General features: G+C 36.3%; 1 protein-coding gene across 1 annotated transcript in view; it reads right to left on the bottom strand.

The window, feature by feature from the left end:
- LOC115210999 (arrestin domain-containing protein 3) overlaps positions 1-25,046 on the bottom strand; it is a 107,140-nt gene that overhangs the window by 24,505 nt on the left and 57,589 nt on the right. Inside the window, exons 3-5 of the mRNA XM_029779836.2 lie at positions 18,975-19,122; positions 11,391-11,493; positions 3,565-3,705 (exon numbers count right to left, since the gene is read on the bottom strand). Coding sequence (XP_029635696.1) covers positions 3,565-3,705; positions 11,391-11,493; positions 18,975-19,122 — 392 coding nt within the window. The remainder of the gene's footprint in view (positions 1-3,564; positions 3,706-11,390; positions 11,494-18,974; positions 19,123-25,046) is intronic.

Below are 25,046 nucleotides of genomic sequence, written 5' to 3'. Positions count from 1 at the left end.
TCTCTTTTGCCAAACCACTAAGTTACAGAGATGTAAACAAACCAACTATTATTTTTAATGGTTTTAGAAATCCACCTGTAACCATGCCATGATTTAATTCAGGGCTTCCCAAACTGAAGTAAATCTACTACCAGGGGCAAATTTCACCTACCCAAGGGGTAAATTTGCTGATTCTGGATTTAAACAATTTTTTTTTCAATTATATCATCATCATTTAACATCCATTTTCCAGGTTGGCATGAGCTGGATGGTTTGAACAAAGCTGGCAAGCTGAGTAGCTGTACCGGGTTCCAGCCTCATTTGGTTTGGTTTCTACAGCCCTTCCTAATGCCAACCAATTTACAGAATGTGCTGGGTGCTTTTTATGAGACACCAGCATGGTTGCTTATTACATGGACTGGTACAAGTGCTTTTTATGTGGACTGGCATTTCCAGATTTAAGAAAAATCTGGAAGTGAGAACAAAATATTAAGTATTCCTATTTCGTGAAAACTGCCAATTCAATTTGGTTTTTCCAACCTCTTTTCCATTTAACAATTTGAACTGTATAGTTTTTAATTACTATATTGCTAATGAAATGCTCTTAATTTACATGACTGTGTTTCATTCTAATAGCTGGTCATCCTTACAAATACATGAAATGGCATTATGCTCTATTTTCATTGTTATCTGGACCGAAAATAATGATTTAAAAACATCTCTACTGCAAAACATTTGTTTCTATCTCTCTATAATGTCATTAACCTCTATAAAGCATTTAACCTTTAACTTGGCATACTACACACACCTCAGTTGAGGGAGGATCTTGTGAATAACTCAGTGACTGCACTAGTGCTGAAGCCACATAAAAAGCACCTTGTACATTGTGCAAAGTGGGTGGTGTTAGGAAGGGCATCCAGCTGAAGAAACCATGCCAAAGCAGACACTGGAGCTGGGTGCAGTTCCCTAGCATATCAGCTCCTGTCAAACCGTCCAATCCATGCCATCAGGGGAAACACAGACATTAAACAATGATGATGATGATCTTGCTTTGAAACAAGTTGTGGGGGGTGGGGGGACAGGAAGGGTACTGACCATAGGAAACTCTGTCCTGATATACTGATGCCTGACCCATGCAAGCATGGGAAAGTAAACATTAAAATGATAATTATTAAAATACTGTTTAAAAGCATCATTTCAAATTTCCCTTTTAGCTGTTATTTTATTATTATAAAAGTATCAGCTCAAATTGCTGTCAAAAAAAAAAAGAGGGCAGGAATAAATTTATTAACAAAATGTTGCCAGGGGACAAATGAAATGAAAATGGTTGGGAATCTTTGATTTAATTAAATCTAATCAAGTAACCATTTGCCATTTGTTCCATCCACGTCTAATTAGCCTCGATTACATTGCTCAACATTTACGTAATTCAGCCACCATTAATAAACATCTGTTCACAAACTTCTTATCCATTTTTATTCAATATCTATAACATTAATATTTCTTCTGCAAACAGAGCCAAATGATCTTCATTCCGAATTGATTTCCAAAGCAATTCTTGCCAATTCAGACTATCACTAGTCTACTATTTCCACCGACTAACCTAATAGTCCTGGCCAGTCTATTATATAGATTCTGATACAGCCTTTGTCTTTCATAAAGGTTCTTTTCAATATAATCTATCAAACAGGATGTTTCTACAAATATAGACACTTGTATGAATTACTGAGGTAAGAGGTCTACAACCAAATGGCACAGAGATGGCTGTATGGTTAAGAAGTTTGCTTTGAAACCAAATGGTTAGAAGTTCAGTTCCACTGCACAAACAATGCTAGGTGGTGTCTTCTGTTATAGCCACAGGCAGACCAATGTCCTTGTGAGTGAAATTTTGTGGATGCAAAAACAAAAACAGTCTGTCGTATACATGTATACTTGAATGCATGTGTGTGTGTGTGTGTGGAAGTGTATGCATTCAAAACAATGTGAAGGAATAAGCATCACATTTGACCCTGAATGCTAAAGGGTTAATAAATGGACTAATTACATCAGTAAACTTCAGTCTGATCAAAAAGAGAGGATTCTGAGCGGTTGTTGTTTGTACAAGAAATACAAATAAGTACAGCCAATGCCAGAGTCCAACCGATGCCAGAATGGCAGGTAGATGTTAAAAGATGATGAGGAGAAAGATGACATCAATAGACTTCAGACTGAAAGAAAAAGAGAGGCCTCTGAATAGTTGTTTTGATGTACAAGAAATAGCTAGAAGTGCAACCCATGCTAGGGTCTAGCCCATGCCGGCATGGAAGACAGGTGCTAAGAGATAATGATGAAGGGGAGGAGGAGGAGAATGACATAGTTGTAGTAGCTTGATGTATCAAAAATAGTAGCCTTAAACAAAAAGGAAAATGAAATTGATAGGGTATTCTAAGATATACTGGTTGAAATAAACTGGATGGTCTTGATTGGAAAGCCTTTGATCATAGGCTAACCCAATCAGGACGGATCTGCATCTACACATAACAACATACACTTTTCACCTCTTAGTGTAAAAGTAAGGCTCAGACTCTTTCAAGTATCCTTATCATTTCTTATATTGAATGAGTGAACAGATAAAATCAACAGAATATACAGCATATGGGAGGCTCTTATTAGCATCTCAGTCTAGATTTATAACCCTTAACATACTTTTACCATCCATTATTTCTAGTTAGGATGGCAGCAAACTGGCAGAATGATTTGCATGCCAAACAAAATGCTTTCATCCATCTTTATGTTCAAAGTTCAAATTCCATCAAAGTCAACTTTGCTGTTCATCCTTTCAGGGTTGATAAATTAAGAACCAGTGAGACACTGGGGTCGATGTAATTGACAAGTCCCCTCCCCCCAAAATTCCAGGCCTTGTATGTTTAGTAGAAAGGATTATTTCTAGTTAGGATAGCAGCAAAATAGCAGAATCATTAGCGCGCCAAACAAAATGCTTAGCGGAATTTTGTCTGTCATTATGTTCTGAGTTCTAATTCTGCCAAAGTTGTCTTTGCCTTTCATCCTTTCAGGGTTAATGTAACCTCGTCCCTTAAAATTTCAGGCCTTGTACCAAATGTGACAGTGATCACCGTGACCAACCAGGCTATCAGATGTTGCTTCACATTGCTGATCCCAATGTGCTTTGCATTGTTTTAGCCTTCAAATGACGCCACACCACTGGTCAAGCGAGCAGGCCAACAGAAGAAAGAGTGAGAGAAAGTTGTGGTGAAAGAATACAGCAGGGATTGCCACCACCCCCTGCCGGAGCCTTGTGGAGCTTTTAGGTGTTTTCACTCAATAAACACTCACAAAGCCCGGTCTGGGAATCGGAACCGCGATCCTACAACCGCGAGTCTGCTGCCCTAACCACTGGGCCATTGCGCCTCCATGTACCAACTGTAGAAAGGATTATTTCCAGTTACATTTTTCTTTAAAAAAATGGAAAGAAAAAAAAACATCAAAACTTGTTTCCAAAATTACAATAAATCATCACAAGAAAATATGAAATTCCACAGATTCTGTGAAAAAATAAAATAGAATAAAATGAAAATCAGAACATACCTGTGAGAACAGTAAATTTGGTACGGCGTACTCTAGATTTTCCATTTGCAAAAAATGCTTGTGTTTGATGCAAGGATGCATAAGGTGTGACTGTTCTTGACGACCAATTATCGAACTCGGCTGAAATCGCAATAGATTCTCCTGGAAAGATAAAACCAAAAAAAAAAAAAAAAAACTAATTTTAGATAAGTTAAAGTCTATTGTTAAACTGTAGAGGTACATGACTTAGTGGTCAGGGTGTTGGACTCATGATTGTAAAATTGTGGTTTCAATTCCTGGAAGGGTGACGTGTTGTGTTCTTGAGCCAAACACTTCATTTCATATTGCTCAGCAGGCAAAAATGAGTAATCTTGTGACAGACCAGTCTCCCATCCAGCTGAGGAATAATAATGCCATGGAAACTGGGAAACCAGCCCTTGTGAGTCTATATGACTCAGGAAGGATGTTTATCCTTTTTATCCTATGTTAAATTAATCCCTAAAATATTCCTTGCACATTATATCCAGACAATATGTAAGTTTCAAAACATTACACGCACACACACATACTGGGTCATCCCATAAATAATGCAGTCATTTATACTTCTTTATTTTTCAAAATTAAGATACACAAAGTTCTTTTTCAACCTAAGATATACTCTCCTTCATTTTCTACAATGCTCTTCCATCTATCTGGTAGACTTGCAAGGCTCCTCTCCCAAAATTCACTTGTCCATGACCTCATCTACAAAATTCATATTTTTTCCGTCCAAATAACTTTGAAGACTGCAGAATAAATGATAATCAGATGGGGCAATGTCTAGCGATTATGGTGGGTGGGGCATCGTTTCCCATTCAAACTGCTCCAGCCTTTGAAATGTTATCCTCACTGTATGTGGCCGAGTATTATCCTGATGGAACAACACCTTTCATCTTGAAACTAAAGATGGTCATTTTTCTTCCCACACTGACTTAAGCCGCTCAAGCTGCTCACAGTAGATCTCCTTTGTTATTGTTTGGTTTTGGGTTTTAAAAGTTCAAAGTGGACTAAACCTTTCATATCCCACCAAAACAGATAACACCTTATGTGGGTGAAGACCTTCTTTAGCCTAGGGTGCTGGTGTTTTCCTACTCACTGTCTTTGGTACTTGACATTTTTATAGAGAACCTATTTCTCTTCACCAGTCACTATTCAGTCCAAAAAATGTTCGTTTGTGAGACATGACAGCAAAGAAGAGCACACATTCACTCTCTGCATGTGACAAGACTTGGAAAGTTTGTGAGGAATCCATTGACACAATTTGATGACTTTTCTGATGGCACACTGGTGTCGATGAATGGTTGAATGACTAAATCCAAGCTTCTCTGCTCGTTCCTCTGCAGTTACGATGGGATTTTGTTCCACTAGGGTTTGCAGAATGTCCTCATTGAGCTCTACAGAATTGCTAGGATGAGGCTCGTCTTCTAGGCTGTAGATTCCAGCTTGGAATTTCTGGAACCATCACTGACACTGGCTTATTCTTATTGTCTGATCCCCATATACTGCATTAATATTCCTTGCACTTTCCATTGTGTTGTTGCCTTTGTTGAACTCATAAAGCAAAATATGCCAAATATGCTCCTTTGTCACTTCCATTATAGCTTTGAAAAAATAACTGTTAAAATCGAAGTGCACTCCTCAAAACTTGCACTAAGAATAAGGACAAGGTAAAATCACTAACTGCTTTTGTAGCAAGTTGATGCAGGTAGTTTATCCCATCTCCCTTCGACTTTTAGTTCATGCAGCTGAAAAAAACCACATTATTTATGAGATGACCCAATATATATATATATTCACACTTACACACACATACATACATACATACATACATACATATCAAAACAGATATCAACACAAAAGAAACAAGAACAATAGTTCAAAGCATGTTCCTAGTTACTATCATTAGGTTGATACATAGGGTGGCGATCTGGCAGAATCGTTAACATGCTGGACAAAATGCTTAGCGGTATTTCGCCCGTCACTATGTTCTGAGTTCAAATTCTGCCATGGTCGACTTTGCCTTTCATCCTTTTGGGATCAATAAGTTAAGTACCAGTTATGCACTGAGGATGATGTAACCAACTAACCCACTCCCCTAAATTTCAGCCCTTGTGCCTATAGTAGAAAGGATTATTAAGTTGATACTCACAGAAGGGAAAACATTATAAAGTAAAAATATAATGTTTTGGACAGAGTTCTTTATTGGATACTAGGTGAAAGTCTAGAGAGAGAGACAAGGAAGAGAGGAAGAGTACCAAAAAACAAAAAATGTATTTAGGTTACATTCACATGTATGACCTCTGACATATATGTCCATCTTCCATGTTGGCATGGGTCGGACAGTTTGACAGATTTGATACACACACACACAGACAACAATATCTCTAACTATGAATTCATTATGCTCTGATGATTTCCGTATGTATTCTGTCTGTGAAATAGCTTCAGCTTTCTTCAATTATTACATCTTTCCCTCTGTGCAAACATTTACCCAGAAATATACAGATTTGGCTCACCTTAGGAAACTCCCAGTTTTTCTAAACTCTAGTGAAATTGTCCTCAACAGTAAAACCTACCAAGACAAAGGAATTATCAACTAGTATCTCCTTTATTAAAACTACAGTCAGCAATCTACAATTATCCATGTTTGCATTTGTTATTTTCTATAGAACATTAACTAAGGAATTCTCTTTTATGTATCGGATATCATTTTTAATACATACTTTAAATATACCCAACTGACTAAACTCTCCCTCCCTCCCTCTATCTCTCTCTATCTCTCTGAATATATATATTACATATGAAGTTGAATAGTTGGCTTGGTACATTTTTTTTTGTAAGTCACACTATCAGCAAGTTTTTCATCTTATCACTTCAAGAGATGCAGTCAGCAATTGAGAGCCAGCCTTGGATGTGGCTAAAAAGGCATGATGACACCTGATTAGAGAAGTAATATATAGGTGTGAGGCAGGTACCTGTTTGCCCATAAAGCATGTCAGATCTGCATGACTGCACATTTAGAAGGGTGCTGATGATCCTGGGCTGAAGGAATTAAGATCGAATACCAGTCAATCAATCCAGTCGGTGGGACCTCGTATCAGTGATGGAGGGCCAGTGTGTTGTAAAGCCATCAAGAGGGAGGCCCTGAAATGGTGTCCATGCTCTCCTGATTAACCCTAAAATCTATTAGCATCCTGTATGCAGAGCTTTTGATTGACAGCACTTGTATGACAAGCTGTTTGCAAATCTCTTACATACAAATTTGATCAGTTGCCTTGGCAGATTCTTTATAAGCCACACTAGCAATGAGTTTCTCTTCACATCTCTTCAAGCATTCCTCAAGAGTATCGTATCTCCTTGCACTCATCTTCTCTTGTTAGTAACTTTCTTCCTTCTTTCTGTCAACTTAATTCTCATTTGCTGCTGACATCTCTCTATTCTTGACTATTTTTCAGGTTTCATCCACCAGAAGTCTTAACTATTTTCAAACATTGGATCTATACAATTGATCATCATTCTCCTCCTAATCATTTAACGCCTGTCTTCCATGCTGGCATCGGTTGGATGATTCGGTATGCTGCAGGGCTGTACCAAGCTCCAGTCTGACCTTTGACATGTTTGCTACAGCTTGATGTCCTACTTAATGTCAACTACTTCACAGTGTTCATAGAGTGGGTTGTTATTTCTTTTTTTTTTTTGTGCCACCGACACTAGTGAGGTTTCCAAGTAAATTGCAAGACAGGATAAGAACAAAAAAGAAAAAAAGGAAAATCCCCCCACCCACGAGGGATTGGGGGGGGTAGAGATTGGGAAGGTGAAGGGAATTGGGGAGGGAGGGGACTAAACAATTGCAATGCAATCTTTTCTTATTTCCTTATTACCCATAAGGGGCTAAATATAGAGGGGACAAACAAGGGCAGACAAAGGGATTAAGTCGATTACATCGACCCCGGTGCATAACTGGTACTTAATTTATCAACCCCGAAAGGATGAAAAGCAAAGTCAACCTTGCCGGAATTTGAACTCAGAACTTAAGGACAGACGAAATATGGCTAAGCATTTCGCCCAGCGTGCTAACCACTCTGCCAGCTGGCCGCAATGCAAGCTTTTCTAATGCAGTCGACTGATAATTGCTAAACAATTAGGGAATTTCACTTAACTTGACTACAACGAAGGAAGTCCATGGGGGGAGGGTCAAACCACTGTCCTATATAACAGATAAAAAGAGTACATGAAGATAGAAAGAAGCACAAGGTAATTATTGTGATAGGGAGCTGAAATGGTTTCAATACAGGAGGTGCAGACACAATGATGGGGTAAGAAGTTTGCTTCCCAACCACATGGCACTGGGTTCAATCCCACTGCATGGTACCTTGAACAAGTGTCTTTGAAACCTTGTATGTGGATTTGGTAGATGGAAACTGAAAGAAGCCTAATGGATGTGAGTGTGTGTGTTTGTTTTATATATGTATGCATGCATGTTTATGTGTGTTTCAAATATGGATATGTGCATGCCTGTGCGTGTACATATGTGTGTTACTGTCTCCTTGCCTTGACATCATGTTATAGTTGTTATGGTTACAAGTGAGTGTCACCATCACACAATGAAGTGTGTCATTATGACAGATTCATTTCCACTCTTCCAAGACATAACTGGTCATGAGGAAATAGCAATTTACTGGGAAACAGGTGAGGGTTGGTAACAAGAAGAGCATCCAGCAGCAGAAAATCTGTCTCAATAAACTCTGTGTGACCCATGTAAGCGTAGGAAAGCAGACCTTAAAATGATGATGACGACAATCAATATTATTTCTCTAAACCAGAAATGAAGAAAGGGTATCCAACCCCTCAAATTTTTATTGTCAGAACAATTTCACACAGCCTTTACATACATTAAACATACAAGAGCTTCTCAAAATATAAATAAATAACTTTTAAGAGTCATTAATAGTTGCATATTTATATGGACTGGTAATACATATTGCAAAATTTTCTAAATCCTAATAACATTTCTTGACTCATATCAGTTGACCTTACTTATTGTAGAGTTAATACAGTAATCCAGGATTCTAAGGACACAATCTCAGAGGCGTTGTTGTCATTGCTCTATCAATTGCAAAAAGAAAAAAAAACTATAGAAGAATGCAATTTTATGGAAATGATTGAAATTAGTGACAAAGATTAATGATAAAAACATGGCTAAAAATTATAAATTCTTCTTATAATTAAAATTTTGCTAAATCAACTTCAATAAGTGTCTAGATAAAGTAATACTAAGTTGGGATTTCATTTTCTTAAAAAACAAATGATAATTTCATGTGCAAAAAGCAACAATTTATTTGAAATTGTATGTCTGTATATCCAATTTTTGCAGCAGTGGTAAACAATTTAGGTCTAAAGTCAGGATGACTCTCATAAGAAAGCTAAATTGTATGATGTACATGAAAGAAATATATGGAACACGGCAATAAAATATGATCAAGGAGTGAAAAAGACAGGAAATTTGAAGACAGAATGACATAAGGATGATCTGTTGAACATAGAATATAAATTACAAAACAGAGGAAGAGAATTATAAGAAACATTCACTTACAAAATGAAAATATTCAAGATGTGGATGAGAACTGGGTAACAAGGTCATTGCTATTGTTTAGGTCCAAGTCATCCTTGATCAAGCAATCTTATAATCATCATTATTTCAGACACTGTGCTTTTAAAGCAACATTATTCACTCATTTTTAATACTTAGTTGTTGGTTTAAAATGATAAAATGTCAAACAATGTTGAAAGATTAAAGAATAAGTTTATCCTTTTATGGATAATAAGAGTCCATAAGGCTGATGCTTATCTCAGATTTCTGTTGCATTAAACAAATGAAAGAATAAATATTTTCGGGATACAAAATAAATCAATCACAACTAAAAACTTAAGCAGACAACTGAGGCCATTAAGGACCTTGCCAGAGACTGCTTCAAGTGCTTTGAAATGTCTGCATTTCCTAAACTTGATACCCTACCCACTCAGCTACATGCTTCTACATGATACCCTACCCACTCAGCTACATGCTTCTACATGATACCCTACCCACTCAGCTACATGCTTCTACTTGATACCCTACCCACTCAGCTACATGCTTCTACATGATACCCTACCCACTCAGCTACATGCTTCTACATGATACCCTACCCACTCAGCTACATGCTTCTACATGATACCCTACCCACTCAGCTACATGCTTCTACATGATACCCTACCCATCAGCTACATGCTTCTACATGATACCCTACCCACTCAGCTACATGCTTCTACATGATACCCTACCCACTCAGCTACATGCTTCTACATGATACCCTACCCACTCAGCTACATGCTTCTACATGATACCCTACCCACTCAGCTACATGCTTCTACATGATACCCTACCCACTCAGCTACATGCTTCTACATGATACCCTACCCACTCAGCTACATGCTTCTACATGATACCCTACCCACTCAGCTACATGCTTCTACATGATACCCTACCCACTCAGCTACATGCTTCTACATGATACCCTACCCACTCAGCTACATGCTTCTACATGATACCCTACCCACTCAGCTACATGCTTCTACATGATACCCTACCCACTCAGCTACATGCTTCTACATGATACCCTACCCACTCAGCTACATGCTTCTACATGATACCCTACCCACTCAGCTACATGCTTCTACATGATACCCTACCCACTCAGCTACATGCTTCTACATGATACCCTACCCACTCAGCTACATGCTTCTACATGATACCCTACCCACTCAGCTACATGCTTCTACATGATACCCTACCCACTCAGCTACATGCTTCTACTTGATACCCTACCCACTCAGCTACATGCTTCTACATGATACCCTACCCACTCAGCTACATGCTTCTACATGATACCCTACCCACTCAGCTACATGCTTCTACATGATACCCTACCCACTCAGCTACATGCTTCTACATGATACCCTACCCACTCAGCTACATGCTTCTACATGAAAGCATATGGTTTTGTGTAAATATGAAGGCTAACTTGAGTTTAAACATACATCGCTATATTGTAGTGGGAAATGGGAACATAATAATATACACCAGTACTTACATCTCATATTAATCCAAGATTTTAATTTTCATTACCAAATTAATTTGTATAATGAATTTGATTGAATATTATCTACTACATATTATTCAATTACCAACTAGATTCACTTTCAACATGACAATTTCTTTATTTTAAACAATGATTTTGATTTTTTAATTAAAACACATCTTTAAAAAATCATTTCGCTAGTTACGAAGTTTACTTTAGCAATCAAACAGTTGCAGGTTTGTTCTCACTTGATGGTACTTTGAGATGATCAAAGTTTTGTAAATGAAACTGCACAGATTGAAACAGTGGAAATCTCTATCAGTAGGATAGTAACTGTTCTTAGCTAGGTTTAATCTACTGACCAGTTTGAGACTACCACCACCTGGCCTTGGGGTACTTTAGTAAAGTCCACTTTGTTGCAAATATTTAAATCAGGTCTCCAACCTTAGCATAACTCAGTAACTTGAGGCACTTCTTCCTTCAGTAGCAGCCCATTAGTAATGCTTTCTTCGTCATTTCCACTCCATTAGCCACAAAAGCCATGGAAAAGGTCATGGCCTCTGACTAAGCCATAAAAATAAAAAAATTGCAGAAGCTGTAGGTGTTGAAGCAAATATCTAGAATGTGTTTACTTTCATGCAAAAAAAGAAACTTTTTAGAAAATGCCCATCAAAACAGAAAATAACTGACCTGGGCAATAGCCTTTTCGATCTGTGCGTGCAGTAATAGAAATAGGTCCTGATGTACATAACCAGCAACATAAAGTTTTTTCAATGTTATTTTCAACCTGAATCTAAATGAAAAAAAAAATTGAGATGTCAGTGATTTACAGATTTTTAAACAGAGAAAGAAAGTAATTAAATTTAAAATGAAATAAAATAAAAATTCCAAGGTATATTTCTTTGATATAAGTTAAACCTGAACGATAAAGATTATGATACATTTATATCATGAATATTAATCAAACAGTTATTTCATGTTTTTAAGATCCTTTGGTGAAACTTGAAACATTCACTGTTGTTTTCTCTTAAATCTGTGTAAAAATAAACATAAATACAACAGTTTTTCTCCTTTGTAATTTTCTAAATAAAATTTCATTATTAAAAGACTGTTACTGTAAGACTAATATATTAAGATAAGACCTCAGTTTTACTACTACAACCACAGTACAATACTTGTGAGACTAACGTACTGATGTAAAGGCTATATGGTCAAATAGCAAATCTTCATTATTACTACTACACTCACTGTATTGTTGTTCAGGATAAAAAATGTAACTACTTCCTTTAGGTTTACCTTAACCCTTTCGTGACCAACCCGGCTGAAACCAACCCTGATTCTGAGTACAAACGTCTTGTTTTCATAAGTTTTGAATTAAAATCTTCCACCAAACCTGAGTCAAAATTTATGTTCCTAACACTAGCTTAATGATAACTAAGTTATTTTACTAAATTCTTTGTTATATTTAAAGTAATTGAAAGAAACACAGAGCATCTCAACAGAAATACAGTAACAAATGGGTTAAACCAGGTAAAGCAATCTTTTTCAAGAGGTGGGCCACATGAGACATGGCTCATCATCAGGCAGGTTGCACTACTAAAAAATTTAAAGTAATTTTTCATTTAGATATGTCATTCAAAGCCTCACGAAGAGCCACAGGTTGCCTATGATTGCCTTAAATGCTACTCCTACATCAGAGTTGAATTACTAGAAGCAGAGAAAGCAACAGTCACCCTAAAAATTAAATCAATGATTCCAACAAAACAACAACCATCCATACTTAATATGGAAAGTCTGAAGGAATAGAAAGAAAAGCTAAATCAGAAAACTGATCAAGGTTATTAAAGATTTTCTGTGTTATCAGTAGAATTGCATTTCATAGCACAAGTGTCATATAAATTTGAGATAGTTTAGTTTTCTCTTAACCTAAGGCAGTTGTAGATGGTTTTCTTGTTCGCTCTGTTTACTTATTCCTTCATCATTTCTGATATCTATGCTTCTTTCTTAAAACTTGTATGTCATTACAATAGTTCCACTTTATGTAAGGTACCTAACAGACTAAATCTGTTGCCTACTTTAACACTATCCCCTAGTTCTTGGTTACCTTTTAAATCTTTTGTTACCATATTTCTGCTGAAATACACTGCCTTTATTTCAATTAATTTTGAATAGGCTGAAGAAGTTTTGTAAAATTACTTTTGTCGTTGTTAAGCTGGTGTTTAGAACATTATCATCATAATCACCATCATTTTGATATCTACTTTTCCATGCTTGTCTAGTCCAAATAAATTTACTGAGGCAGATATTCTAGAGCAGGATGTTTTCCAAGATGCCACGCAGTAGGACTGAACCTGAGACCAGATGGTTGCAAAGCAAAATTTCTCAACAGTTACATCTGTGCCAATAAATTCATTTCAAATTTTGATGGAAGGTTTAAATTTAGATCAATTTAAAAGATGAAAAAATATTTTCACAGGTCCAGGACAGCCTGGTGTTGGTTGGGATCAAAAGGGTTAATGTATTCAAACTAGGTCTCTGATCTGAGCATAACCCATAAGCCATGGCCTCTTCTTCCCTTTCTTCCTCATTAGACTCGGAGGCCATGTCAAAGGTCATGAGCACTCTGTTTCTTAGACTTAGGGCTCATAAAGCTGGTTACCTGGTTTCCATGGCATATAAGTGATGGTTATTACATCACTCCTGACAGAATGGGATGCCAATCTGTTGCAGGGTTAACTTCCCAGCCATTTCTGGAACTCATTTTCATCTGAGTAGACTCAATGGAGCAACAGAAAATAAAGTATTTTGCTCAAGAACATAACACACCGCCTGGTCCAGGAACTGAAACCACAAACACAAGACTGTGAGTGCAACATCCTAACCACAAGGCCATGTGCCTTCACTATTCTTCTCACTAAAAAAATGAAAGCCAAAAGTATTGTAGTTGCATGTGATGACCCCAGCATGGCCACAGCCTTTGGGCTGAAATGCATAAAAGAATAAAAGAATAATTATGCATTCACTGGACAAATAGAGTGGTGAGCAGTTATTTCAGTTCAGAAATTCAGTATTCTAAACAATAGAAGAATTATATTTTTGATATAATTTATTTCAATTTATTTCAAATAACTATAGAAAATAATATTCAGAAAACTGAAGGACAAGTAAGGATATAAATAGCAAATGAAATATTTCAAATGTTCAACACTCAGGTTTTGCAATGAATATTTTCTAAGAGCACAAAATAAATAAAGTGTAAAAAAAACTGCATTTTAAGAAATAAAAATAAAATGGTTTATTACAGATTTCTATTTAGAAACAAAATGGTTTACACATTCTACGACTTGGTAATCTAATAAAATAGTATATGACAGTTTAAGTGTTTAGAATAGATTTCCATGCTTAACTCTTTTGTTACCGTATTTCTGTTCAAACACACTGACTTGGTTTTTATTAATTTGAAAAAATTATTTTAAAAAGTCACTTTAGACGCAGGAGTGGCTGTGTGGTAAGTAGCTTGTTTACCAACCACGTGGTTCCGGGTTCAGTCCCACTGCGTGGCATCTTGGGCAAGTGTCTTCTGCTATAGCCCTGGGCCGACCAATGCCTTGTGAGTGGATTTGGTAGACGGAAACTGAAAGAAGCCTGTCGTATATATGTATATATATATATATATATATATATATATATATGTGTGTGTGTGTATGTGTTTGTGTGTCTGTGTTTGTCCCCCCAACATCGCTTGATAACTGATGCTGGTATGTTTACGTCCCCGTCACTTAGCGGTTCGGCAAAACAGACCGATAGAATAAGTACTGGGCTTACAAAGAATAAGTCCTGGGGTTGATTTGCTCGACTAAAAGGCGGTGCTCCAGCATGGTCGCAGTCAAATGACTGAAACAAGTAAAAGAGAGTAAAAGAGAGTTTACCATTATTAAATCTGGCATTTGGGACATAGATGAACATGAAATTTTGACGGAAGATTTTAATCGAGGTCACTTGAAAATGGGGAGTTTATGTCAGAGAACCAGAGACGGGGTTGCTGAGCAAGTTGATCTCAAAAGAGTTACAACACACTAAGAATAATAATACTGCAATTATAAACTTGACTTTTTTTTTTAAATAAGTTACGTGACTGACAACAAAGCTACTAGTTTCAATCTGGGACTTGCAAGCTTTTCATCTGCCATACCAGATATATAAAATTACTAATAATTAAACTATTACAACCGTGATAATGAAATCTCTCAGGAAGTTGCATACTAAATAGTGTGCATATCATTTGGCACTACTTCAAAATAAATCAGCATGTGGAAACAGGGTTTACATATCAAAAAGGTACTCCTGTAATTATATATATATATATATATAAGTTTGTTAAGTGCCAATGCATGAAACTCTTGGACCTTGAGTCACTCTGTTACTTCTGCTAAACATTAATAAATATATACATTATATATATATAGGCGCAGGATTGGCTGTGTGGTAAGTAGCTTGCTAACCAACCATATGGTTCCGGGTTCAGTCCCACTGCATGGCATCTTGGGCAAGTGTCTTCTGCTATAGCCCCGGGCCGACCAATGCCTTGTGAGTGGATTTGGTAGACGGAAACTGAAAGAAGCCTGTCGTATATATGTATGTATATATATGTGTGTGTATTTGTGTGTCTGTGTTTGTTTCCCTAGCATTGCTTGACAACCGATGCTGGTGTGTTTACGTCCCCGTCACTTAGCGGTTCGGTAAAAGAGACTGATAGAACAAGTACTGGGCTTACAAAGAATAAGTCCCGGGGTCGATTTGCTCGACTAAAGGCGGTGCTCCAGCATGGCCGCAGTCAAATGACCGAAACGTGTAAAAGGGTATATATACATATATATTCTTTTATTCCTTTATTTGTTTCTGTCATTTGAATGTGGCCATGATGGAGCACTGCCTTTTAGCTGAAGAAATCAACCTCAGGACTTATTCTTTGTAAGCCTGGTACTTATTCTATCAGTCTCTTTTGCTGAACTGCTAAGTTATGGGGATGTAACATACCAGCGTTGGTTGTCAAGCAAGGGTTGGGGGACAAGCACATACACACACATAAATATATATATATATATATATATGTATATATATATATATATATATATATACATACAATGGCCTTCTCTCAGTTCTGTCTACCAAACCCACTCACAAGGCTTTGGTCGACTCAAGGCTACAGTAGAAGACACTTGCCGAAAGTGCCACACAGTGGGACTGAATCCAGAACCATGTGGTTGGGAAGTAAGCTTCTTACCACACAGCCACGCCTGTGCCTATATAAATTTTTCAGCAAAGTATTTACATGTGTGTGTGTGTGTGTGTGTGTGTGTGTGTAAGATTTAAATATATGGTTTAAATTAGTTTCTTAGAGATAATACACAAATAAAAAAATATTTTTATTAAATCATTATATTAATTATATAAATTTACAATTTAAAAAAAATAAAGAAAGAAGACCCAATAATATCAGAGAACTTGAAACCGTTTCCTTATCAACAAAAATAAGCTTATAATATCAACAACAATATGGAATTTCAGCAGTTGAATCATTTTTACCATCTTACCATCATTTAAAACAATGTTCAGTTATCGCATACAGCAGTGTTTCCCAACATTTTTATTCTTGCAGAACTCTTGAAATATATTACATATCTCAGGGAAGCACTACATAAAAATAATTATGTTTCTTTATTAATCCTTTTGTTTCTCTTTCATAAAGTTAAATTCCATAAGAGATTAAATGGATCATAAAAATGTCTTTGAATGGTTTGGTAGTGTTAAATTTGTCAAATGCTACAAAGAAGGCTCAAGAAATTTAGTCTTAATCAAGATCTTGTTTAGACCAAATTTTCCTACAATCCCAATAAGAAGGTTATTTTATTTTTCCAGTGGGGTGTTTCTTACTACCTATATGTACCAGAATTTCCCTACTTCAGGAAATATGCCTTGCATGTATAATAAAATTACATATAAAGAATTACTTGATCTTTGTACAGAATTATTAAGTTACTGGAAGTTTTGAAGCATTTTCTGACTGTGAGGAGAAGCTCAGTCTTCGTAATGTTGAAGATGTGAGATTACCAAGAGAGATCATAAGAGATGGTGAGGCCAAGCATTTGAAGCAAATTCTGTTGCATATTGTTCATGTTTAGGGGAGGGTGGGATACTAGGTTGCTTTCTTGATATGTGTAGTGACTGTAACTTTGTACAGTTGAAAGAGACAAAAACTGACATGGTTTCCATCAAAGCATGTTTCTGAAGTCTCTTCTCATAGAAGTGCAAGTTTGGCATGAAGTGATTAGGATTCATAGGGAAGACATTTAGGTGTGGAAAGTTAAGGAGTGAAGGGTGGTATCATCGACATAAGAAGTGGGTGTTGTTGACAGTGTATAAGAGAAATAGCATGAGAGACAATGCCCCAGCATTGGGGTACACCAAGGTCAGGTCAATAATGTGGTAGAGAGAGGAAGAGAGAGCTTTGTCAGTGCATGCTGCACTGTTAAGAGAGAGTGTTCTATCAGCACAGATGGTAATTGAAAGCCTCCAACTCAAGAAACAAGAAACGACTGGAACTTATAGAGAGACAATTTAGCTGTGTTTTGAACATCAGATGCAATCAAATGCAACATTAATTTTACGGAATTTCGTGAGGGTTATGAGCCGACTATAGGAGAGCAGATCCCTTGTAGATCTGGCTTGACAGAAGCTGTATTGATAGTTATTAAAGGGGGGAAAGGATACAAGGTGCCAAAGAATGTGGCTGTTAATGACTGACCCCAGTACTTTTGAAATGTTGGCAGTGGTGGGAGTGATGTGTTGAGTTGGTAAGATCAGAAGATTTGCCTTTCTTGAGAACAAGACACGTTGATTGGAGATTGGACCAATTCCTGTAGAGACTGGAGTATAATTATGCTAAATAGCTTAATTATACAGAACTTTTACGATTTAATTTATAGTTTTAATTTAAAATTATTGTCAATTATTGAAGATATTTAAAAAAGAAAAAAAATTACAATTAGCTTGTAATAGATGTTGGCAATTTCAAAATGTACTCTAAGGTGTATATAGGCATGCAAGTATGTGTGTATAAGCATGTGTATGTATACATGTATATAATTTTGAAGGATATACACAAGGGCAATTTTATAGCAGTAAACATACTGATGTTCCTCACAAAGAAAACTTATTGAAGAAATTTAAAGCTTTCAGATTCTTTATGAAACCGAATCTAAAAGAATGAAATTTAAATTGTAGATCCCAATTTATAAATTAATAAGTATTAAGAAAAAAAAGCCTTTCATAAAAGTTATGTTGAAAAAGACAATGGAGCATTAAATAGTATCTCTAAATCCTATCAAATTTATTGAAATATTTATTCCACACAGTCAACTGTAAGATGATTACTAAACAATTTTTTTTAAATTACAATTATAGAGTTTTTAAATGCTAAGGTTGAAAATATTTCTTCATATATTTGTGCATCAAAGAAATTATATGACACAAAAAAAATGGAAGAGGCAGACTGTTTTAACTGGAAAACTTTGAGAATGAAATAATTCTATTGAAAATTTTGATGGATTTGAAACAGGTACCTTCAGTAATTCTGGAAGCTCTTACATCCATGTTTTGAAGTTGCAGCTGTTTGGCTTTTTTTCTGTGAAAAACACACCAAGAATAGATCATCCTTAGGTGGTAAACTTTATTTCACTGCTTGAGTAGCAGCACTTCAATTATCTGAATGTTTGCAAGACTAATTTCTATAAAGCTCTACAAAAGTTACATAAACCATAATTTTTTTCTCTTTATTTTATTTTCAACAGAAATATTTTATGTTTTTTTTTTGTTGTTTCTTAACATAAAATATCAGGTAACTGATTCTTCTGTTTCATAACTAGATTTAATGGAGGAAAAGGTATTACAATATTAACTCTCTAAAAATGAAAACAAAGAAAAAAGAAAGAGAAAATAGCAGATGACAGACATAACATATTTTTGCAATAAAATATATTTCCCAACATTTTTTTCTAACTCACTTATCAGCAATTTTAGAATTTAATATAAACACTGAAATATATTCATTTAAAAATAACAAAAAAATGAAACTCATTGGATCATGAAATAAACACTGCATTATATTCTTTAGTTTCTAGCAAGAAACTAATCTACATATAACCTTCAAAAACATTTTTTAAATATATAATTTGAGGAGAAGTTATAAATATTTCTAAAGTTAAATATATCTACCTGATATTCAGGTTTGTTTATATCAATTGGGGATATTACAGTAAAGGCTTTTTTGGTTTTATGATTGAAAGCCCAAGGTTTGTCCATTTCTGCTTTTAGCCAATATCGGATGCTGCCATGTTTACCTTCAAATGATGTGGCAATGCCTCTGTAATATAAAATATAAATAATCAAGTTATAGTGAAAAAAATATTAAAAGCTGCAACTATTTTCATTAAAAACTTAGTAACAGCTGTATCATAAGTATTACTATGATCATTTTAGAATTATTCTGTTGTGTCTGGGGAGAGTCATTTTCTTTTTGTGCCTTATAACGTAACACACTCACTGGTAAAATTTCCACTTATTTCTTATTTTTATCTTCCTAAAATTTTCGTTGCACCTTGCAACCTTTTCAATAGTCTTGACTCTGTCCATTATTTACACTGCATACTTTTTGTTTGTTTGTGCGCATGTGTGTGGGTCAGTGTGTGTGTGTACCTATGCATGCATGCATGTACGTATGTGTGTATGTATGTATATATGCATGTGTGTGCATCTGTATGTATGTATCCTGTATATTCATGCAAACCAAATCCAAAAACGAAACATTTTAAAATCTCTTTTCCATGTTTGCATGGGTCAAAAGAAAGAGACTACCACCACATTGGAGCAGATGCCTTTCCTGATGCCAACCCTCACCTAATACCAAGTAAAGTGGAAGCACTCCGTTGGTTACGACGACGAGGGTTCCGGTTGATCCGATCAACGGAACAGCCTGCTCGTGAAATTAACGTGTAAGTGGCTGAGCACTCCACAGACACATGCACCCTTAACGTAGTTCTCAGGGATATTCAGCGTGACACAGAGAGTGACAAGGCCGGCCCTTTGAAATACAGGTACAACAGAAACAGGAAGTAAGAGTGAGAGAAAGTTGTGGTGAAAGAGTACAGCAGGGATCACCACCATCCCCTGCCGGAGCCTCGTGGAGCTTTAGGTGTTTTCGCTCAATAAACACTCACAACGCCCGGTCTGGGAATCGAAACCGCGATCCTACGACTGCAAGTCCGCTGCCCTAACCACTGGGCCATTGCACCTCCAAGCAAAGTAATGATTATTGAATTACAAACAACCCAAACATGGTTACTAAGAGAAGTAGAAACAAACAACATGGTTTGCATGAGCTGTTATTTACAACCAACAAACAGACTTAAAGAAAGAGGGAGGGAATAAAAAACACATTCACTCACACAGACATATATAGATGCGGGTGTAGCTGTGTGGTAAGAAGTTTGCTTCCCAACCACATGATTCTGTGTTCAGTTCCACTGTGTGTCACCTTGGGTGTCTTCTACTAAAGCCTGGGGCCAACCAAAGCTTAGTGAGTGGATTAGGTAGATGGAAACTGAAAGAAGCTCATTGTGTACGTGTATGTGTGTCTGTGTATGTATGTGTTCCCCACCACTGTATGACAACTAGTGTTGGTGTGTTCATGTCCCAGTAACTTAGCAGTTCAACCAGAGAAATTAAGAGAATAAGTACCAAGCTTTGAAAAAGAATGAATACTAGGCTGGATTCATTAGACTAAAATTCTTCAAGATTCATAATTGCTTTCGCTGTAACCTAAAGAGTAAACCAGATGAATCAACAGCTTCAGATTTTTATTCTCAGCCTCTCATCAAAACATGAGTAGTTATGGAGCTCAACTACAGCAAGACACCTGCTCTTCTCCCTCCTCTCATGCTGTAACTCCTCATTTCCTAGAATAATGCTCCCCCCCCCCAACCACTGGGGTTTGTAGTCTTACAAACTGCATGATATCCTCACTAGTGCTGGTGGCAAGAAAAAAACAACAACATCCAATACACACTGTGAAGTAAGTGGTTGGTGTCAGGAAGGGTGTCCATCCACCATAGAATCCAAGTCAAAACAGACACTGGTACATGATGCAATCCTTGGCCCCACCAGATCCTCTCAAACTGTCCAACCCATACCAGTATGGAACATCAACATTAAATGGCGACGACGATGATGAAGTAAACTTAGCAGGATGTAGATAAAATGTGTAATTTGCACCTTAAATTACTAACTACGCCATTTATCACAAAAATTACCAGCCTGTCTTACTGCTTAACATGTTCTATATGAAGTATGGAAATTATTTTGATCAAATACCAAAGTAAATGAAAAAAAAAAACTGTAATTTAATTCTTATATAATTAAGGTGTGCACATGAAAGTTTATTTGATACAAGACTCTACTGTCAGTTAATATGAATGATTTACAAATCAGCTTTCTCATCAAACATCTCTGATGTCATTGAAGAGTCTCTGTGAGCTGAAACCAAAGTCTAAAAACACAAAAGTAAAAACAACTTGGAATCATACCGATATAATATGAATAGTTGTTGTAATGTCAATGTAATTAACATTTGAGTATTCTATTCTTGTTTAAAGCTTGGGAGTATAATTTCAAAACGAAATTAAAAATTATAAATGAAATTAAAAATTATAAATGAAATTTATAAATTAACAAGGAGACAAGTATCTAAGCAAGCTAAATTTAACACAGTTTATCTAATTCAATTGGAATTGCATAGAATGATGAAAGATATAAATGTGAATCATTAACAAATGACAAGTCACTTCAACAATTTTGCAGAATAACTTTATTAATAATTGAAATAGTAGAAATGTAAATAAATATTTGAACAAAAAAAGTCTTGAGTACATACTAATACTTTCATGTGAGAAATACACAAGAATGCTTGACCTAAATCAGCATTGTTTTCATATGATATTAAAATACAATGGCAAAGCATACTGATGCAGATACAACTAAATGTGAACACGATAAAGAAATATCAAACACATAAATGTCTCATTTGTAGACAATATTATGCAGGAGGACATTTTAATATCTACAAAATAGAGAAATTTGCTAATCTGCTTGACCTGAATCATTATCACTTTTATATTAGAAATAAGAATTGGTGGTGAAGTATATGGAAGTAGATAAGCTAAATGTGAACAGGACAAAGAAGATACAAGATGACATTTAGAACTGACTAGGATGGTGGAAAGTAAATGATCAAAGAGAGAGATTAAAAGCAAAGCAGATTTGAAAGTTTTATTTAACTCATCACAGAAAAAAACATTCCTGACCCTGGGCATTAAGAAGAACATCATACATAGCAGCAGAAGGACTTTCTGAATTAATTTAGAACTGTCAGTTTTTTTTATCTAAAAGTTCCTAAACTTATATCATTGTGGAATCCTGGTATTCCCAGCATCACAGAAATCATATTACATGGACAGTACACACCTTAATTTTAATAAGACATTAATAAAAAATAAACTGTTTTAAAAGATAAAAATTGCATCTACATGGTGTCCCAAAAGTCACTGATGGGTTTCAATTTCTAATCACTTCTTTAACTTTACAAATAAATGCATGAAATTTTAATGCAATATAAAGGACATAATGGAAATTAATAGGCACAAGTCAAATGTTGCAACGCCACTACATCACATATGAAAAATGACATCTCTTAAATGGCAGCCCTTTTCAGTTTTGCACACCTATGCTCTTCCCAAAACTTGCACCATAATGACCTCAAGAGTTTCAGATCCCACTTCTCTGATTTCTCTATTGATGTTCTCCTTCAGTTGCACCAGGGTCTCTAATTTGTTGATGTAAACCTTCTCTTTCTGGTATCCCCACAAGAAAAAATCCAGAATAGTCAAATCTGGGGAACGTGAAGGCCATTCAAAGTAGACTTCCCACATGCTTCTAACAAGATGGGACAACTGCTCATACTACAAGAGAAACAATGCAGTTGCTATGGTCATGCTTTGTTGAGAGAATAATTTCCTGCTATAGCCATGTCAACTGGCTTTCATATTCCCCAGACTTGACTAGCCTGGATTTTTTCTTAAGGGATACCTGAAACAGACGGTTCAACTGAAGGAGAACATCAATAGAGAAATCAGAGAAGTAGGGTCTGAAACTCTTGAGGGTGTCATGGTGTAGGTTTTGCAAAGCTGAAAATGGCTGCCATTTAAACAATGTCATTTTTCATGTGATGTAGTGGTGTTGCAAAATTTGACTTGTGCATTTTAATTTCCATTATATCCTTTAATAATAAAAAAAATGTGCCCTTTTAAAGCCTAGCCAGGCTCATGGGCCTGGTTTCCCGGTTTCAGTGGTGTATGTGTTCCCCAGCTGGATGGGACGCCAGTCCATCACAGTGTTACTCATTTTTGCCAGCTGGGTGGACTGGAGCAATGTGAAATGAAGTGTTTTGCTCAAGAACACAACACGTCGCCCGGTCCAGGAATTGAAACCACAACCTTACGATCATGATGCTGACACCCTAACCATTAAGCCACATGCCTCCACATTATATCCTTTATATTCTATTAAAATTTCATGCATTTATTTGTAAGGTTAAGGAAGTTATTAAAAATTGAAACCCATCAGTGACTTTTGGGACACCCTGTATATATAAATATAAAAATATTTATTTTGAAAAGACTGAGTACCAACTCTTTATGAAAGAAAGTTTTAGGAAGATTTTCTAAACCCTTCTGACACCAAGTCACCCTGATTCTTTGATACAAATTTCTTGTTTTAACCCTTTAAAATTTAAAGCAGACAGAAGGAGTAGGAAAGAAAGGGAAATGATGTGCAGGTGTGTAGATTGTTAAGAATGTGTGAGAAAAGATGACATAGTGTGTGGGGAGAGAGATGTAAAGTGATAGGAGCAAGTCAACAGGATGTTGCTCAGGAGAGAGGAAGTGATAATTTAGTAGCTCAAAAAGGCGATCAGTGTAAAATGTAAGAGGAGAGTGACAATGTTAAGAATGAAGGATGAATGCCAAGTGAAGAGGTTATGATAAAAAGACAAGGAAATATTGTGCATTCATTTAATTACAGCAGTAAAATGCTGCAGTTTGGCAAGTGATGGACAGATCTATGATAGAAAGACAAGGGATGGATGGTGAGGAAGGTTTGATGAACAAATTGGGCAAGAAGCCCAGTTATGTATATAAAGATGATACTTTCAGATGAGATAGATGGCTATCCCAGCAGGAACAAGAGAAAGGATGGTGGAAATCAGGTGAAAGGATTATACTCTCAAGGTACAAGAAAGTGAAGAGAGAGAGAGAGAGAGAGAATAGGAGCAGAGAATCAAGGAGGTGAAGGAGAGAGACACATAGGGGGAATGTAAGGACAATGTGTGATATATATATATATATATATATATATAAAAGGTGAGGTTGGAGAACAATACAATAAAACTGTAGATAGATAAGAAATAGTGAAATAAAATGACATGTGGGAGAGAGAGAGAGAGAGAGAGAGAGAGAGAGAGATGCAGTGACAGAGAACAGACAGAAATCCCAAATGGAGCATTGGTGGAAGATCTGAGAGGATGTTCATGGAAAAGGGAACTTTCAGAGGATATACAGTGGCAAGGGATGTTGTTGGGAACACAGGATGAATGGCAGAGGAAGTGATTCCAAGAAGCAGGATTACTGGTAGCTCAAAAAAAAAAAAAAAAGGGAGGAGTATGTGCAATTATGTTCTTGTATAGTTACAGCAGCTGAGAAATAGTGCCATAGTTAGAAGGGTGGCGGAAGGGTGAGTGTCTTTTGAAAGTCTTGACAAGAACATACTTAATGTGGAAGTATAGACATTAACGATGTGTCGGAGATAGACAGGTCTTCTCCAGCAGAGTGAATCATCATTCATCTTGGTCCTTTGTCATGCCCCCCATGAAGCTCAACAACACCAAAGTCAGACTTCACTACTTCATCCCATGTCTTCCTGGGTCTCCTTCTTTCATCATGAGTTCCATCTATATTTAGAAGTTGGCATGTCTTCATGCAGCTGGAGTCAACTATTTGCATCACATGACCATACCAACACAGTCTTCTCTTTTGCCTCTTATGCCCAATTTTTCTCTCAAAACAAATTTGCACCTTGCTGTATATGTACACTGACATTGCACATCCAGTGAAGCATGCTAGCTTTGTTTCTTTCTAGGCTTTGTATGTCCTCTGTATTCACAGTGCACATTGCTGTTAC

Source organism: Octopus sinensis, linkage group LG4 (assembly GCF_006345805.1).
Source record: "Octopus sinensis linkage group LG4, ASM634580v1, whole genome shotgun sequence".
In the NCBI taxonomy this organism is placed as follows: domain Eukaryota; kingdom Metazoa; phylum Mollusca; class Cephalopoda; order Octopoda; family Octopodidae; genus Octopus; species Octopus sinensis.
Note: the sequence above shows the minus strand (reverse complement) of the source record. Positions and strands in the feature narration are given on the sequence as shown.